Source organism: Xenopus tropicalis, chromosome 4 (assembly GCF_000004195.4).
Source record: "Xenopus tropicalis strain Nigerian chromosome 4, UCB_Xtro_10.0, whole genome shotgun sequence".
NCBI classification, from domain to species: domain Eukaryota; kingdom Metazoa; phylum Chordata; class Amphibia; order Anura; family Pipidae; genus Xenopus; species Xenopus tropicalis.
The window spans coordinates 38,974,682-38,992,896 of NC_030680.2; the positions used below are offsets into that span (position 1 = coordinate 38,974,682).

General features: G+C 39.0%; 1 protein-coding gene across 1 annotated transcript in view; it reads left to right on the plus strand.

Annotated features, from left to right (window-relative positions):
* Positions 1–15,056, plus strand: part of prkd3 (protein kinase D3) — a 49,179-nt gene extending 34,123 nt beyond the window's left edge. Inside the window, exons 8-19 of the mRNA XM_002940506.4 lie at positions 581–713; positions 1,627–1,738; positions 3,112–3,189; positions 4,722–4,968; positions 8,242–8,270; positions 9,244–9,316; positions 9,739–9,845; positions 10,152–10,313; positions 11,097–11,195; positions 12,165–12,432; positions 12,689–12,774; positions 14,110–15,056. Coding sequence (XP_002940552.3) covers positions 581–713; positions 1,627–1,738; positions 3,112–3,189; positions 4,722–4,968; positions 8,242–8,270; positions 9,244–9,316; positions 9,739–9,845; positions 10,152–10,313; positions 11,097–11,195; positions 12,165–12,432; positions 12,689–12,774; positions 14,110–14,292 — 1,577 coding nt within the window. The 3' untranslated portion in view covers positions 14,293–15,056. The remainder of the gene's footprint in view (positions 1–580; positions 714–1,626; positions 1,739–3,111; positions 3,190–4,721; positions 4,969–8,241; positions 8,271–9,243; positions 9,317–9,738; positions 9,846–10,151; positions 10,314–11,096; positions 11,196–12,164; positions 12,433–12,688; positions 12,775–14,109) is intronic.
* Positions 15,057–18,215: the final 3,159 nt, after the last annotated feature.

Consider the following 18,215-nt stretch of genomic DNA (forward strand, 5'->3'; position numbering starts at 1 on the left):
ATCAAATCCCCATTTAATACATGCAAGCATTTTATTAGCATTTGGAGCCAAGTTTGTCACTGCAATTAATCTTAAATCCTCCTCTATCACTGATTTACCATAAGAGATTCACTTTAGATTATAATTAATGTACTTGTTTATACAGCCTAAGTGACATACATTTATTCACATTCATCCCCACTGTGCTACAGAGTGTAAGTAAAAAGTGTCATCTGTAAATATTGACACCTTACTTTTATACCATTTTAACATAAATACTGATTTTTTAAGCAAGAAGTGTGAGATCATAGTATTGTTAAAATATTCAGAAACAACAGGACTATCAAGTTGTGCAAACTGAGAGGCAATAAAGATTTGGCAATGAACCCACTTATAATTATATAGCATATAATAGGCATGCCACTCACACAATTAATGGCAGGTTTTTTCTCTGATGCCTAATGTGATTACTAGTTTGTGTTGCAACACAATTTACACTAATACAAAAATGTAAATTGGTGGCCAAAGTCTTTTTGTAGTATTTTTTGGGCCACCATCCCTCAGAAACATTTTAATTTAATCTTCAATAATTTTATTTTAGATGCAGAGGAAGATATTGATAGTGTGAGACAAACAAACCTTGGTACAAATCATCAGGATGAAGATGAAATGTCATTCAAGGGGTCTGAATCATCAGATCTTTCATGCAATATTGAAAACTCAATGTTTGACAGGTAACTTCTAATTTCTGAATATGGACAAATGACCACTTTTACTGAAGCAGGTAGGGACTAGGGGAGGTTGATGCTTTAAGGCTAATGCCATATGAGGCTTTTCCTCCATCTGTGTATAAACCCAGGTGGAGAAAAAGCCAAACCATTCCGTTCCACTTCGTGGTGTAAATGCACTGACAGGCACATCGTTGGCCTTTGTGCGCACACAAAGAGCAGAATTAGGCACAAAAATACATCATTTCATGTTTCTGTGCTGAAATGCACTCCATGTGCAAGCATGCATATATATTGAGGTGGAAAAACAGCCTGGTGTGGCATTAAGGGGGCACAAAGGCACAGTTATGGGGCCCCATTATTTTTGAAACTGGACAAGGAAAGTATAGCTCACTGTGGGATGTCAGTTAGTTTAGCATCCCCAAGTGATTACTGTCACTTAATTTTCACTGTTTTTTTGCAGTCTAAGACTGCTTACATGGCAATATAAAAAAAATGTCCCTATACTGCATAATTGCAGTTTCCTGGACAGGAGCAGTGCCTTATTAATTGTCACCCAACAGTGAAGTTCACTTTCCTTTATAAATCAAGAATGGTCACTAAATATTTGAGAGTCCCAATAGCCTTAGTTGCACTGAGCTCCAGAGAGGTGAATGGATTTCTGATGGCAGTCGTATGGGCCCTGATTAATGTTTTATGTACAAAGTTAAAAGTAAAACATTTTTAAAATACATTTCTGTATCCATTTTATTATATTTAAGTGCGATCTGCAAATTGCTAGCTGATAATTGATGCAACTAACATAATAATAATAATATAGTATGATTTATAAAGGTTTTGAGTTTAATGAAAGCAATTTCCTACAGTTAGAGAAATCTCGCTTCGAAACTTATTGTTCCTGTATTTTTGCTCCAATTAGTAACTTCATTCCACTCATGAGAGTTGTGCAGTCTGTGCGACATAATAAAAAGAAGAATAGTTATGTGTTAATGGAAGGCTGGCTGGTCCATTTTACCAGTAAGGACAGCATGGTGAGTTAGAACCTTAAATTAGACTCTTTTCTAGTAAGCATTATTGCCGAATTTTCTTTTGAATTATTTCCCCAGACTAAAAGGGGTGCTAGTATCAATCTCCTTATATGTATGGATTTATCCTATAGGCTACAGCTCACCCACTGGGTTTGAAGCTAAAGCCAGGACAATAGCTGATCAGATTCCCAACTACAGACCGGTTTCACCCTTCTTGGGGGCTCATCAGTGTAGTGTAGGGTTTTCTGATCAGCTTAGGTAGAGTCACCATGTGGTTCTACAAACAAATAAATTAGGTTGAGGAGACTGCCTCATACAGACAAAAGCAAACAAAAGGAATTCTGGGAGTGAATTCCAAACTCTTAAAAAAATCCCATTTACATGGGTTTATCCTATAGGCTACAGCTCACCCACTGGGTTTGAAGCTGAAGCCAGGACAATAGCTGATCAGATTCCCTTCAAACCCAGTGGGTGAGCTGTAGCCTATAGGATAAACCCATGTAAATGGGATTTTTTTAAGAGTTTGGAATTCACTCCCAGAATTCCTTTTGTTTGCTTATATGTATGTTTAGTGTTGGAAATACTAAAATATGTATCCTATTTTTTTAATTCTGAAGGTGGCCATACACATGCAGATTTAAACTGACGATTTGGCATCTTATCTGGCTGTGTATGGGGCCCCCCTGATGGGCCCCAGAAAATCAGGCAGGTGTTGATAGGGCAGGTTTTCCTGTGGGATTGGGGACTGCATTGGCTAATTTATGCAGTCTTTGGCTCCTATACCCATCACTGTAATTTAGTCGTTTGGCCCTAGGGCCAGATGACCGAATTAGCCTGATATCATCCACCTTAGGTGGCCATATCAGGAGAAGATGCTTGTTTGCCAACCTCACCAAATGAGTGGATCTTAATGTGTTTTGCCACCTTTACACCTTGTTTGGTGCTAAATGTAACTTTGCTTCATTTTGAGACAAAAAAATGTTTTTATTGACATTTTGATTCTTTAACGGTATTGGGTCCTTTAACCCTTTAGCCTTATATATGCCACATGCTATAGAATCTATGGTGCTGTGGGTCTGAGTTACCGTTGATCTGTGCAAGAATATAGGACCCATATATACATCATTCACATCACTACACTAATGAGCCCTGAAACCAGCCTGTGGTTTGATTCTGATAAGAACTTACTTTAGCTGTTTTAAAGCAAAAAATGACTTCTGTACTGTCCTCACTAGAAACGTGTGTATCTGGTATATATACCTGTGCAGTGTGTTTACTGTACCAGTAAAAGGCATTGTAAGCTATGTCAAAGAATTATAATGTTTGCTGTTCATGTAATATGTGTGATAACTGTTGTTTTTCTTTAAATTATACAGAGGAAAAAACATTACTGGCAGCTTGATAGCAAATGTATCACCTTATTCCATAACGAGAGTGGCGGCAAGTATTATAAGGTTAGCAAAATTTAATTTTTAATCACCTCCAAGGTTCTCCTTAGGATAACCTGCATTCACTTCCAGTAACCCAATGACCCATAGGGAAATGTAGGGAAGCCGGGGCATGACGTAGCCGTAGGGCAGACATAGCCACTCCCATTTATTATGTGATTGGTTGCTTTGTATTAGGGGTATAAATAATTGGAACCGGCAGCATAGTAAAACGCCCACCCTCCCTCCCTATAGAGGTGGAGGCAACGAGTGGTGTTGGCGGGGTGATTGAGTTGGGGGAAAACAATGGGTGGGTTAGGAAGGGAGTTTGATAATTGTTTGGGGCTGGCATGCCTGGAACCTCAGGGGTAAGTAAGTGGATCAGGAGGTGAGTTTTGTTGGGTAGGGGGTTCCGGGCTGGAAGGGCAGCTGGCAGCGCCAGTTATTTGGCTTGTTATGGTGTATGTTTATTCAAAGTTGGTTGTTTGTTATTACAAACATTTGTTTTGTGTTCATGAGATATTTTGTATCTTATTTGTTATTTATGATATGTTTTAAATTAAAACTTTGATTGTTGTTAATAAATGTTCTGCGGCCATTTTATCCCAAGAATTGGTGTCCTTGTGTTAATTGGGGTTGGTAAGTAAAAGAGGCAAAAGGGTTAAGGTTGGGAGAAAGGCGGGTCAAGATCCGGCGGTGCTCGCGTCAAGTCACATAGCCATTTACATCTTGCCACACAAAAATTTTCATCACAAGACAAAACCACCTAGCCAACAAAAGTCAGGAGTTTGGAAAACGCTGCTTTCAATAGCAAATACATTTACACATAACTTTTAAAGCACTAAAAATTTGTAATAAATCCACATTGAAGTTGCTTAGTATTATGTTTTCTTTTATTAGGCAAAAAAATTATATTTTTGGGGGTCGTACAAAGCTACATTTGGTTGGGCAGTTTGGCAAATTTCAACCATGCTGCCCAACCTGGTCATGTATAGCACGTCAGGGGGCCAGATGATAATCCTGCAATCCTGGTGGGTCACATATTATCAGTCCTGCTGGAAGATTTCCATCAGTCACCTTCTGTTCTGATCATTCAGGCAGTCATCCCAAACAAGGAGTTCATACGTATGTATGGCCCCTATTACTGTACTCATCAAAATGGCCCATAAATCAGTTGTAAAGAGTACAGTATGGACAGTAAAGGTGCCATAAAAGATCCTTGCATTGGACTAGATAGCCCCAAGCTGCCCTGATATACTTACATTTATGACAATATTTTACTATAGTTCAAACTTTTGACCTGGGACAACATTTGAATTATGAAACACACTTCTGTCTATGCCAGCAAACAGCATAATAGAGCTGTTTTATATATATATATATATATATATATATATATATATATATATATATATATATATATATATATTATATCTAATATACCATGGACATAGACCTGCAAATTTATGACAATGTGTCTTTTTATAAAAGGTTACTGATACATTACACATCTACTAAGACCGCTATGTATATTGAATATTTATTTTGTTTTTGTTTAGGAATTGCCATTGTCTGACATTCTTCACATTGAGGCTTATGATAAGAATACCAGTGGGCGACCATTAGGAGGAGAAACCCCTCATTGCTTTGAATTGCTTACTGACACTTTAGTTTATTATGTTGGAGAGAGAAGTTCCACTCATATAGACTCAGGAGAGAAATGGTATAGAATGATTCGGCAAGCCCTGTTCGCTGGCATGAATGACAACACATCCTCTAGGGCTTCTACAAAGGCAAACGTTCAAGGTAAATTATGCATCAGCTTTGAAATGGTCACATTTTAACACTTGAATCACTCTAATATAAGGTTACAATTTATGGTAGCAGACATGAGGGCTGATTCACTAAAGTGCGTTAAAACGAGCGCTATTTATAGCATGCGTTAAAAACTTTATTGCGTCTTATTTTTCGCGTCTTAACGCACGATTCACTAAAAGGATACTTGTGTTAATTTAGACGAAATGCTGTTTGTGTTATTTAAGTCGCAAAAACTATTTCCGTGCGGCATTTGACGCAATGCACGCTAATTAACGCAGCACCCACAAATTGTCACCGTGTGGGAAAAAACGCACGCCATATTAGCCATACACGCCATTACTTTCAGAAAACTACTGTTCTGAAAATGACCATTTATCTTTCATTTCAGGGGGACACAGGCACTGGAGGGTTAACTTCACCTTCCGGGAGGACAGGACACTAAAAGTACAAGAGTCTTGACAGCCCTCCCAGGGGGCCAGCCCATCTCTCTTCTGCAGGCTACACCCCCTCCGGGAGGCTGTCACCACCCAAACTCATATCCTTAGTTTTCTCCAACAGGGCCTTGAGAAGGGCCTCCGCCTGGCTTCTCTTAAATCCCGGATTTCTGCTCTCTCGGTTCTTTTCCAATGCCGGATTGCGCAGGATCCTAATATCAGGACCTTCCTCCAAGGGGTCACCCATGTGGCCCCTCCGCTGTGACAACCGGCCCCGGGCTGGGACCTCAACCTGGTACTCTCTGTTCTTTGAGCCCCTTACGCAGGCCTCTGACACCCTCCTCACGTGGAAAACAGTGTTTCTCCTGGCTATATCTTCAGCCAGGCGGGTGTTGGAACTTGCGGCCCTTTCCTATCATGCCCCTTTCCTTGTTTTCCATCAAGACAAGGCCGTGCTACGTAACCTGCCTACCTTTCTTCCCAAGGTCATCTCCGCCTTCCATCTAAACCAGGACATTGTGGTGCTTTCCTTTTGTCCTAACCCTAAGAATCTGAAGGAGAAATTGCTCCATTCCCTCGACGTTGTATGTGCATTAAGATACTATGTTCATCGGTCTGAGGCGTTTAGGAGGTCTGATGTTCTACTCATTCTTCCCGTGGGCCCATGGAAGGGCCTGCGAGCTTCCAAGGCCACACTTGCCAGGTGGATCAGAGGTACGATTTCCAGAGCCTATGAGATCGCTGGCAAGCCTTCCGCCCTCAGGGTTACGGCACACTCCACCAGATCTGTGGCTGCCTCTTGGGCAGCAAAGAATCTGGCCTCCGTGGAGCAAATTTGCAAGGCAGCCACATGGTCCTCCATTCACACCTTTACTCGTTTCTACCAAATGCATGTGGCTTCCTCGGCAGGAAGGTGCTCCAGCCTGCAGTGCAGACTCAAATGTAGTCCATCTTCCCACCCTATTCCTTAGGGACTGCTTTAGAATGACCCACCAGTGCATGTGTCCCCCTGAAATGAAAGAGAAAGAGGGATTTTTGTTACTTACCAGTAAAATCCCTTTCTCTCTTCCTTGAAAGGGGGACACAGGCACACCCTCCCTGTTCATAACCTTAGTGGGGAATGCTCCTTGGAGTGTTCTCTGCGTTGGAGCCCCTTCGTGGACACTCCCCGGTGGGAGCCCCTTCCAGCTCCTGCTGGACAATGGGTCATGCATTTTTCCTGGACACAACTGAATATTGAGGTAGCCCAATAGCTCAGTTTCCAGTTAACCGTTCATTATTTTTTTCTGGTTTCCTGGTTGATTTATCTATTTTATACGTTCTGGGTGGTGACAGCCTCCCGGAGGGGGTGTAGCCTGCGGAGGAGAGATGGGCTGGCCCCCTGGGAGGGCTGTCAAGACTCTTGTACTTTTAGTGGCCTGTCCTCCCGAAAGGTGAAGTTACTCCTCCAGTGCCTGTGTCCCCCTTTCAATGATGAGAGAAAAGGATTTTACTGGTAAGTAACAAAAATCCCTCTTTCCCTGCAACCTGGAGGCTACTTCACTCTAGGGCCAACACATACTTGAATAAATCACACTGCAAAGTCCATATTGTGTTGCCAAAAGCTCATGAACTGTACGTTTCTATAATTACCGTCTGCACCAAGTAGGTGTTAATTTTCGCACAGACAAATGCGATATTTAGCGCATGCGATATGCGACTTAACGTACGCGATAATACTTTTTTGCGTCAATTTTAGCTCAAAAAAGCATGCGATACCGCTTATCGCACTTTAGTGAATCAACCCTATGGTACTCAATATAATGAGTGTAATCCTCTGTGAAAACAACACCTTCCACACTTTCCCAAAGTTCAATAGAGCTTTCTTAGGCTCTTTTGAGAGGTTGTTTTATTTCTTGAAAAAAAAGAATCTCAGTGTTATAAACAACTACCAGCTAATTAAAACTGGGTCCTGTCATTTTAGGGTGAAGACACACGGGCTACTAGTAGCAGCTACTTGTCACTGCTACTAAAATAGACAATGCTGATCATTTATTGATAACTGTCTCTTTGTGTACTATGAGTATTTTCTAGGGTTTAGTAATTGTGACAGGTAGCTGCCGCTAATATGCTCTGTATGTCTTCGCCCTAAGAGGTATGCTTTAAGAGTTATTGCTTTTCTCCCTTGTAATATGCAGTAAATTAGAGCACAACTTTTCAAGAGTTTTGGCCAAGACATTTTATTTTAATAAGGAATTCTCCATAGTATATTGCCAGAAAAGGGCATAATTCGACTAAACTGTTGTTTGAGATGTAGAAGGCATCTCAAAGAAATGGCAGTTTCCTTTAAATCTCTATAATATATATATATTGTTAAATAAAGAGTGAAGCAACAAGGAAGATTTAGTGAGGTAATAGTGAGGGATTCTGATTCCAAGAAGTTGCACTATAAAAATTATAGTACCCCTTTTTAACTTTTTTTTCCCCTGATGAAGACCCTCTTGTAGGGTTGAAACGCGTTGGGCTGTAATTTTTATGTTTTGTATTCAATAAAAAAATTTTCCTTTTTGTATTTTCTTTTGAATTTTTTGAGTGTGCAGACGCTTTTTTTGTTTTTGTGAACTATAAAAATTGCACTGAGCTGAGCATATTTTCTTATCATAATTGGCAATGATTGCTTATTACAGAAATATACCAAAGGTTCCACCCTTGAGAGTATATGATAAATATTTAGCTTCCTTGTGACTTTGTGGAAAATATTGTGCTACACAAGCTATTTGTTGAATGTTTATTTTTTTAATGGATCAAGTCTGCATTAAGCCTATTTAATATAATTGTCTTTATTTAGGTGAAAATGGTGAATACCAGCAAAATTTGGTAAGTATGAAATAACTACCATTCAAAATCAGTTGTTATGTGTAAAGGAGAAATGCACAGTAGTGGTAGTGCAGGTATGGGATCGGAAAACCCATTATCCAGAAAGCTCCAAATTACGGAAAGGCCATCTACTACAGATGCCATATTAATAAAATAATTAAAAATATCCTTTTTCTTTGTAATAATAAAAAAGAGAGTATTGTACTTGATCCCAACTAAGCCAACTAAGGTATAACAAATTCTTATTGGAGACAAGACAATCCTATTGAACTTATTTAATGTGTTCATGATTTTTAGTAGACAAGGTATGGAGATCCAAATTATATAAAGGCCCCTTATTCAGAAAACTCCAGATCCCAAGCACTCTGCATAACAGATCCCATACCTGTAGATGTTTAGCATTATGAGTCAGTGCTTACATTTTGCCTAGAACATACAGGGCCAGATACAGTTTCACAAGAAAATGTTGTTTTATATCTTCTTATGTGTGTGTTTTAGCAAAGGCAATTCTCAGTATTGTCTATGGCAGGGTATTTTCTGATGTTTATTAGCCATGACAAGTAGCTGCTACCCTTATGGTTAATCACGTGAAAAAACTTTTTCTCCTTATTTACTTCCAATTTTTCCCATAGAGTTTAATAGAGTTTTCATGTGATAAACAGTGAGATAAGTGTTTCTCAGCTAATTGCATCTGCATATGGAAAAATCTGGAATTTAATTTGGAGATAATCTTGTCTCATCAAATTGAATCTGATCTCTTGGGGAGATTTAATGCAATTTATGAAACTAAATATAGTCACAAAAATGGAAAACAAATATAAAAACCTGTATACAGTGAGTAGGACAGTCAGCAAACACTTTGTTAATTGTCTGTGGTAAATGAAATATCCAAAATTGTTGTGTTATTTTTTAGAGGCAGATGAAGCAATTTCAACAGAACTTACATGCTTAAAATTACATTCTTGTTTTCCAGGACATCAGTCACATGTATCAAATTTTTCCAGATGAAGTCTTGGGATCTGGACAGTTTGGAATTGTTTATGGAGGTAAGGTTTATACTCATAGATATATTCAGGGTGAGAACCTTGCCTCAGGTAGTAGTGTACGGCAGGTTACCAGGAAACTAGTTCTTTAAGAGCCAAATTTCCTTTTTTTAAAATGGAAATTTGTCTCTTCTATTGCAGAAAATGAACTAGGGACCTGGGGCAATTCTGAAATAGTGAAAGGCACTGTGCTAAGTGCAAAAAACACACATTGCACGTTATACACTGCATCAGAGGTCACAAATTACCCCATTGGGGTGTTTAGTGGTGTTTTGGCATACAAAGAGTTAATAAAATATCCAAAGCGTGAATAATAAATAAGGCAAAGAAGGATATATATATATGGACAGCACTCATTATTTTCTGTATTGTCCTAATGTACAAAATAAGTATTTTTTGTGTTTATTATTTGTCTGTTACTATAGGAAAGCACCGAAAAACTGGGAGAGACGTTGCAATCAAGGTTATTGATAAACTTAGATTTCCCAGCAGGCAAGAAAGTCAGCTTAGAAATGAAGTGGCCATTCTGCAGGTAACAAATGAACATAGTAAAAACTGTACATTAACCCTACAAGATAACTGGTTTCATTCTGACATGGTGATTTAGACTGGGTTGATTTCACACTTTCATTTAATGTATAATGGCAATTACCTCTAACCCAACTGCTTATCTTTTAAGCAAAAATTGGAAATATATATATATATAAATTATGAGCTATTGTCTTTTATATGTATGCTTTTACGAAAACCAAGATAAGAAGAGTCTTTATATGATACATTAATGTGTCAGCTTTTTATACAGAACAGCCTATAACTATTATGGCCCCTTTTTCCATAGAATCTACGCTTTCATGGCGTGGTTGACCTTGAGGCTATGTGTGAGACCCCAGAGCGCATTTTTGTAGTAATGGAGAAGCTACATGGAGACATGTTGGAGATGATTCTTTCCAGTGATAAGGGGAAACTTCCAGAGCGAATAACACGATTCCTTGTTACCCAGGTACGAGTCTAATTATAAGACATTAAGTTTTGGTTGGAGTTAAGGGGGTTCATGTCAACCAAGTTGCCCACAGTTTTGGGGTCTCATTATTTTCTGAGCAGATTTAATAAATAGCATCCTAACTATCAAGCTCTGAAGGCACACTCTTTGCCCCATTTTATTCTCTCCCCCAACCATAATGAGGTGAGGAGTGGGGGGGGGGGCAGATGCAGCATGGGGAGGGTTTGATGAGGGGAGTGGTAATGTGATGTGCGATAGTGACAAGCAGGGACCATATTGCATTCTGATCTTTCAGCTGGCCGGAACTAGTGGTAGGAAGGTGGCTGAGGCAAATGGCTACTGCCCCCCTCTGTTGCACCCTAGGCATCTGCCTATTCTATGATTTTAGAAGCAATTAATTCCTGGGTCGAATAGACCTGAAAAATGTTCATTATTTGTTGGAGTGTTGGTCAAGATTCTTTTAGGTCCACTAAAAAAATGTGACAGTGATCTGCAAAAAGTTAAATTTTTTAGGCATTGGTCAGACTTCTCTGATTTAAGGAAAGTTGGATATTTGATGGTCAGCAGCTGTATTGCATTGTGGGTAAAAAACTTGGTGACTTGCGTCCAAAATTGCACTTGGCACACTGCCCTTGCATCTGGTAAGGAGCCCTAATATCTTTGATCACATCTTTGAGGTGTGAATGTTCCAAAGAAACTGCGGCTTTGAAGATTCTTATTTAACAAGGATGCAGTGTTTTATCTGTTTTCAAGTATTTTACCAGCACATTTTTATTCCTATAGATTCTAACAGCCCTGCAGCATCTTCATTCCAAAAATATTGTTCACTGCGACCTCAAACCAGAAAATGTCCTCCTTGCTACAGAAGATCCGTTCCCACAAGTAAGCATCACTTTTCTTGTTCTTACACTTTTATTTCCTTCTAATTTCTGTATTGATTATGCAAATCTTGCCTAAAAGCAGATACATGGTCAGTAATCCTGTTATTTTATCATTCTTTGTATAGATTCCACACATTGACACATTGCATTACATCTTCATGATATCAGTCTCTACCTCAGTGTGGTTACAGTCTAAGTTCACAAACGCAGTTGATCTCAAGGAGTAACATAAATATAGATTTTTCATAATTAAAACAATGAACAAAAAATACAGGTATGGGATCCCTTATCTGGAAACCCGTAATTCTGAATTTTAAAACTGATTTCCTTTTTCTCTGTAATAATAAAACAATACCTTGTAATTGATCCCAACTAAGATATAAATAATCCTCATTTGATGCAAAACATTCCTATTGGGTTTAATTAATCTTTTATTGATTTTTTAGTAGACTTAAGGTATGGAGATCCAAATTACGGAAATACCCCTTATCTGGAATACCCTTGGTCCCGAGCATTCTGGCTAACGGGTCCTATACCTGTAATGATAAAAAAAATGTGTTGAACAAGGGGGGTATACTGCCTCTTTTAAGAGTAAATTTACCTTTAATTGAACTATTTGTATGTTTGTAGATGGATGTATTTTTGTTTCAGTTGATGTTTATTTTATTTTGTCTTGCTTTCTTTTTTATTTTTTTAACGTTCCTCAGACTTCCAATATTGGTTCATTTCAGCTTGCTATTAAAATTGCTCGCAGGTGGTCAAGGTCACTGACTCTGGCAACCAAGAATTCAAATCAGTTTTTATTTGCTTATCTTTTAAGTGCCAGCTTGTATTATTTTTTTTCATTCATCTTTCAAGCTGCCGCCTGGTTGCCATGGTTATTATACCCAAGCTACTAGATAGCAAGCACCATACTGAAAGTTAATTTTAAGGTCAACAGCCCCTTCAATTTTTTCAAATATACTTTCAGATAAAGCTCTGTGACTTTGGCTTTGCTCGTATAATTGGTGAGAAGTCCTTCCGTCGATCTGTTGTTGGAACTCCAGCATACCTGGCCCCCGAGGTTCTGCGAAACAGTGGTTACAATCGCTCCTTAGACATGTGGTCTGTAGGTGTTATCATTTACGTCAGCCTTAGTGGCACATTCCCGTTTAATGAAGATGAGGATATAAATGACCAAATCCAGAATGCAGCATTTATGTATCCAAAGAACCCCTGGAACGAAATTTCAAATGACGGTAAGACATCTTTGCATGGTTTCTGTGTACAACAAGGGTTTTCACAATAACACACAAACTGACCATATTGGCTTGCTGCTATGCCTAATGTCATACTGTATCAACCACAGATGGACATAAAAGCATTTAGTAGTCATGGGTTCTTCAGTATTGGAATTGTTGTCATCTTTAGTATATACTGGATGTACAGCAGTCTTGTTTTAGAGATAAAAATGTACCTTCTGCAGCTTTCATCTTTTTGTTTTAACTCCTACAGCTATCGATCTTATCAACAGTTTGCTCCAAGTCAAAATTAGGAAACGGTTCAGTGTTCACAAAGCTTTGAGTCATCCTTGGATGCAGGTACTTTCCTTTATTATTCTCTCACCATTAATCCAAAAGCAATGGATAGCCTTAAGTTCATTGAATAGTTAGGCTAGGGGTGGCTGATCTGCAAAAAGAGTGGATTTGTTCCCTTCTGATCCCTTTCGGGCAAAAAATTCTGTGTAGTTGCATATAGTCTTTTGGAGGAGCTACCAGGTTGGCTGTGGATCCTCTTTTCTCCGCCTACAAAAGCGGATCATTCACCCCATATGCTCCTAGCATTACATCTGAAACCAGCATGTAATGTAAATGAGGGCAGTAATGCAGGGTTATTTTGGAAGACTTTGACCCCAACATTTATTAATAGCCATTGTGGGCAAAAGTGTCTTATTTGCGTATGTTTGCATCTTCTGCTTGTTGCTTGCTGCTTCCAGTGAAGGTGGAACTATAAAACTTAATGATATGATTTCTGTGCTTGATTATTTTCCTATAAACATAAACGATATAGGTTATTAACTCGTATTACTATTAATGTAACTTAAATAATTGCAATAGATGATAACTAGTTGTCGTGATTTGTACAATTTTCATACTGTTCTATACAAGTATTATTGGCATATACTCCCTCCCTTCCCCCTGCTTTCTGTACCCACTTCATTTTTTTGTTTATAATCTTAAGGTAAAGAATACATAATATACATGATATACTAGTAAATAAGGGCTTCATAGATGCCAAAGAAGTTAAGATTTTCTCTTAAAGGAGAAGGAAAGTCATTTTGGCATTTTACTGCCAATAGATTTGCCACGTTAGTGCCACCTAGAACACTATATTTATTCTGCAGAAAGCTTTACCATACCTGTGAAAAGAGCCATTGCAGCTGTCATTTTTAGCTTGGTCTTCATAGCTTCCTGCTCTAGACTGATAGCCCAGATTACACATTCCTATGGGTGGGGGGAGTGAGTTTTATGAATTCTTTTGGGAGTGGGGAGCAGGAGAAGGGAGAGAGGAGAGAGCTGCGCACTGGAATGAAGAATTTTTCTGAGAGAGGAAGTCAACTACCATAAGAACATGTTTACAGAAAAGGAGACAAGACATTCTGTGTTTCTTTTGATAGAGGACTCAGTGAGTGCTTATGGCTGTATTTACATAGACCTTTCTGATAAAGCTTGCTTAGTTTTTACATTTCCTTCTCCTTTAAAATGTTTAATCATTTATCTGCATGCATATTTTGTAAAGTCTGCCTCCAGTGATCCATTTTAAGCTTGGAATTTGGAATTTAGCTGTTTGACTACAGCTCATGAATGATAAATATTGCAAGTATACATACATATTTTAATACTGATTTAATTAAATCTCATACTAATCTTTTAAAGGACTTTAACACGTGGCTGGATCTTCGGGAACTAGAAACCAGAGTTGGGCAGAGGTACATTACCCACGAGAGTGATGATGCCCGTTGGCAGAAATACGCTAAGGAATGTGATATTTTGTACCCGCAACACTTTGTCATGGGGCCACAATATGATGAAACTGAAGAGGACGACATTCAGGAATAAAGAGACCAGATTTACAACATTTTATATTTATTAGGTCCAAGTCTAAATTGAATGAAAATGTTTTTATGTGCTTGGGAAATTTTAAGCTGATTAGAATGAAACGAGTATGGCCCCCGAGTGTTTGCATTAGTGAAAGTGGTGAGATTTGAATCCTTTCAAGCTTGTATGTGGCTAATAATGCAGGACCTTTTTATAAAGATACCTACTGTTTTTCTGGAAACAAAATATTCCTCTGATTAATCTTGTTGATCTAAATTAAGGTTCTGTCAGTTTTGAAAGGAGTTTTATTCAAATATTTCAGTTTTTTTTTATATGTCAGGGGCTATGGAAATGATTTTCCTTCCCCTAAAAATGGCAAGAAGAGGCACTGCATGTGACAATGCTATCAGTACATATGACAAAGCTACAATACAGTCTGCCAAGCCTTTTAAATGTTGTACCTCTAAAGAATAGCAGCTCCATTGTTTTCTCAGCAGGACGAGTAATACTATCCCTGCAGTGGAGAATAATCAGATTTGCTGTTACATGAAAATTGTTTATGTCATGCTATAAAATGTATGTTTTTTTATTGTATATTTCAAAGAGGCTGTTCTTTCTGGATTTGATTATCTGATAGTAAGTTGGAACTACTTTAGGGTAGGAGTAGTAGTTATTTATCTGTGTATTCATGTATATAATTGAAATATTTCAATATTTTTCAGAAAATGTTTTGAGATTTTTATGTTTATATCTTGAAATTAAAATTATTTATCTCACATAGTTTTTATTGGCTCAAGTGACGTTATTCTGGTTTTCTGCTGGTGAAGAATATATATATATACAGGTATGGGACCTGTTATCCAGAATGATCAGGACTTGGGGATTTCCAGATAATCCATCTATCTGTCATTTGGATCTCGATACTTTAAGTCTATTGAAAAATCATTTAAACATTAAATAAACCCAATAGGATTGTTTTGCCTCAAGTACAGAGTAATTATATCTTAGGTAGGATCAGGTACAAGGTACTGTTTTGTTATTTGTTAAAAAGGGAATTTATTTTTAAAAAATAAAATTATTTGCTTATAATGTAAATATATTATAATTTATATATATGTCTGAAAACCACCTATTTTTAATAGCCTATGAATATGTTATACCAGTCTACTCAGTAGGTCTCAGCCATATACATTCCGGAATTTTCTGGATAATGGGTTTTCAGATAAGGGGTCTGATACCTATTTTCTTTCAGTCCTGAACATTTCCTTGAACCACAGCAACCATGGCCTAAGGCCTCTGGGATTTCGCCAAGCTTTAGAGTGACTCTATTTACACTTCTCATTGGTAAACTAAAGTTAGGGGTGCACACTTTTGTATACTTTCTTGCACAAGGACAACCTTGGAGCAGTTATAGTTATTAAATAAAAAGATTAGTGCACAGCATTTATAAGTCATAATGTAGGACATTTTATAGTGGATGTACATTGTTAAATTGTGGTCACAATCAAGTCACAGATCACTTCTAGTAGCCATATGTAAAACTGCTACTTAGGGGTAAAATAGGGACATAGTTACCCATTTTGGATTTGGCAGAATGTGTACTTTTCAAAAATATAGGGTTTCCTGGGGTAAATGTCCCAGGATTTTTGGCTTTGGAATCTAAAGTATGCCGTATTCTGCTTTAATGCTTTGAAAATTCGGTAATTTACTGCTGGAGGTTTTTTTTTATCTATAAAAGTCAGAAAACTCCATAAAACTATACATATCAGGTATTGGCACATTAGAGAGACATGAGGCTTTTTAAATTAGTTCATTTAGGAAATCCCCCTACAATGAGAGAGATCAAAATGTTTGAAAAAGTCTGTCATTTTGTGTAACTGAAAGGTGACATTCTGCTGGGACTTAAAGGGTTATGGCTACAGGGAGGTTTTTCTGTGTTTTGCCTATATAGTAATCATACAAAAGCCTAATATATAAGGAGACTAAACAGAAGCAACATTCTTTTCAGACATTATACAACCTTTTAGTAGGCTCTTACTATCCATTCAGGATTTGAACATCATGGAACCTACCATTACAATACATATATATTCAGCACCGGATTCGTGTTCCGGGCGCCCCTAGGCCACCCCCGCTGGTCGCCCCCCCAGTCGCCTAGTGCGCATGCGTGAACTGCCCCCGTGGCAGAGAGCGCGAGCCCGCATACCATACATTTAAATTCCCATAGGGACCAGTGGGGAGAGGACCCCATTGCTCCGTATGGGAGCAAAATACAAAAATGTTGTTGCGGCATGCCGCCCTTAAATTTCTGCCGCCCTAGGCCCGGCCCTTTGTGGCCTCTCCACAAATCCGGGCCTGTAGAGCAGGGCACCGCATTACAGAAAGGCCCCTTATCTCATGCCCCAAGCATTCCAGACCAAACCTGTACTTAAATTTTTTCCGATTTTTTCGGTGTCTTTACGATTTTTGCGTAAAAACGCGAGTTTTTCGTAGCCATTACGAAAGTTGCGCAAAGTCGCGATTTTTTCGTAGCGTTAAAACGTGTGCAAAACGTTGCGCCTTTTAAGTTTTAATGCTATGAAAAAGGCGCGACTTTGCGCGCAAGTGTTAACGCTACGAAAAAATCGCGACTTTCGTAATGGCTACGAAAAACTCGCGTTTTTACGCAAAAATCGTAAAGACGCCGAAAAAATTGCAAAAAATACGAAAAAGTCGCAAAATGTTCGTTTCCAATCGGAATTTTTCCAATTCGGATTCGAAATCGTGTCTTAGTAAATCAGCCCCTTAGTATGATGCATATAAGGGGGTAAAGTGAAGAATTTATTTTGTGTAATAACTAGCTAGCTATGTGCAGGGCCACTTCCTTCTTCAGCCTGATAAGATCTTCAGACAGATGCTACTGATTTAAACCAGGTGGGCAACCCAGCACAGGGCAGACAGACTATGGCACATACAGGCAGCATGGGGCAGGCAGAGTATGGCACACACAGGCAGCATAGGGCAGGCATAGTATGGCACACACAGGCAGCATAGGGCAGGCAGAGTATGGCACACAGGCAGCATAGGGCAGGCAGACTATGGCACATACAGGGAGCATAGGGTAGGCAGAGTATGGCACACAGGCAGCATAGGGCAGGCAGACTATGGCACATACAGGGAGCATAGGGTAGGCAGAGTATGGCACACACAGCCAGCATAGGGCAGACAGAGTATGGCGCACACAGCCAGCATAGGGCAGGCAGAGTATGGCACACACAGGCAGAGTATGGAAGGAGACAGGGAACCTTTCGTGACTATGGAAGTAACTGATCATGACCACTCCATGATGACCAGTTTGTTCTGTTCTGTACAATGGCACAATGCCAGTGCTGCTTTTAAAGTCTGAGGTGTGAACAGGTGAATAAAGCGTGTGTCTATAGTGTGAGTCTAAGGTATGAGCAATACAAGGGTTTACATGCAGGGGCCATTTAATTTCAGTACTGATACCATTTAAAGCTTCACAGCAGCCAGACATATGGAGGGCCACACAAGGGTAGGAAGGGGCGTGGGCCGCCAGTTGGACAGCACTGCTGTAGATTATATCATTATAAAGAGTGATGTTGCAAGTATGGGATGTTACACTGTGGTAAGCATCACTTGTCTATAGGCCTCCCAGTCAGTCGTTCTGCTGCCTTATCTTGCCATCTAGTGGAATGTTTTAGGTAACACAGTGCATGGTAACAATTTTAAATCACCACAAGTGGGAATAGAAGGGGGCTCCTTACCTATGCCTAAGCTTAGGCCTGTCATCAATAAGTCGGCCCTGTAAGGCCTGATGGAAAATCTCTTTGTAATCCATCCCTCACTTGGAAGTTCCCTATGATGCAGAGAATCCAGACTATGTCTGGAGGATGTTTTCACAGGGACACTGACCTTTGCTATGGTTAGTAAATAGGCCCCATAAT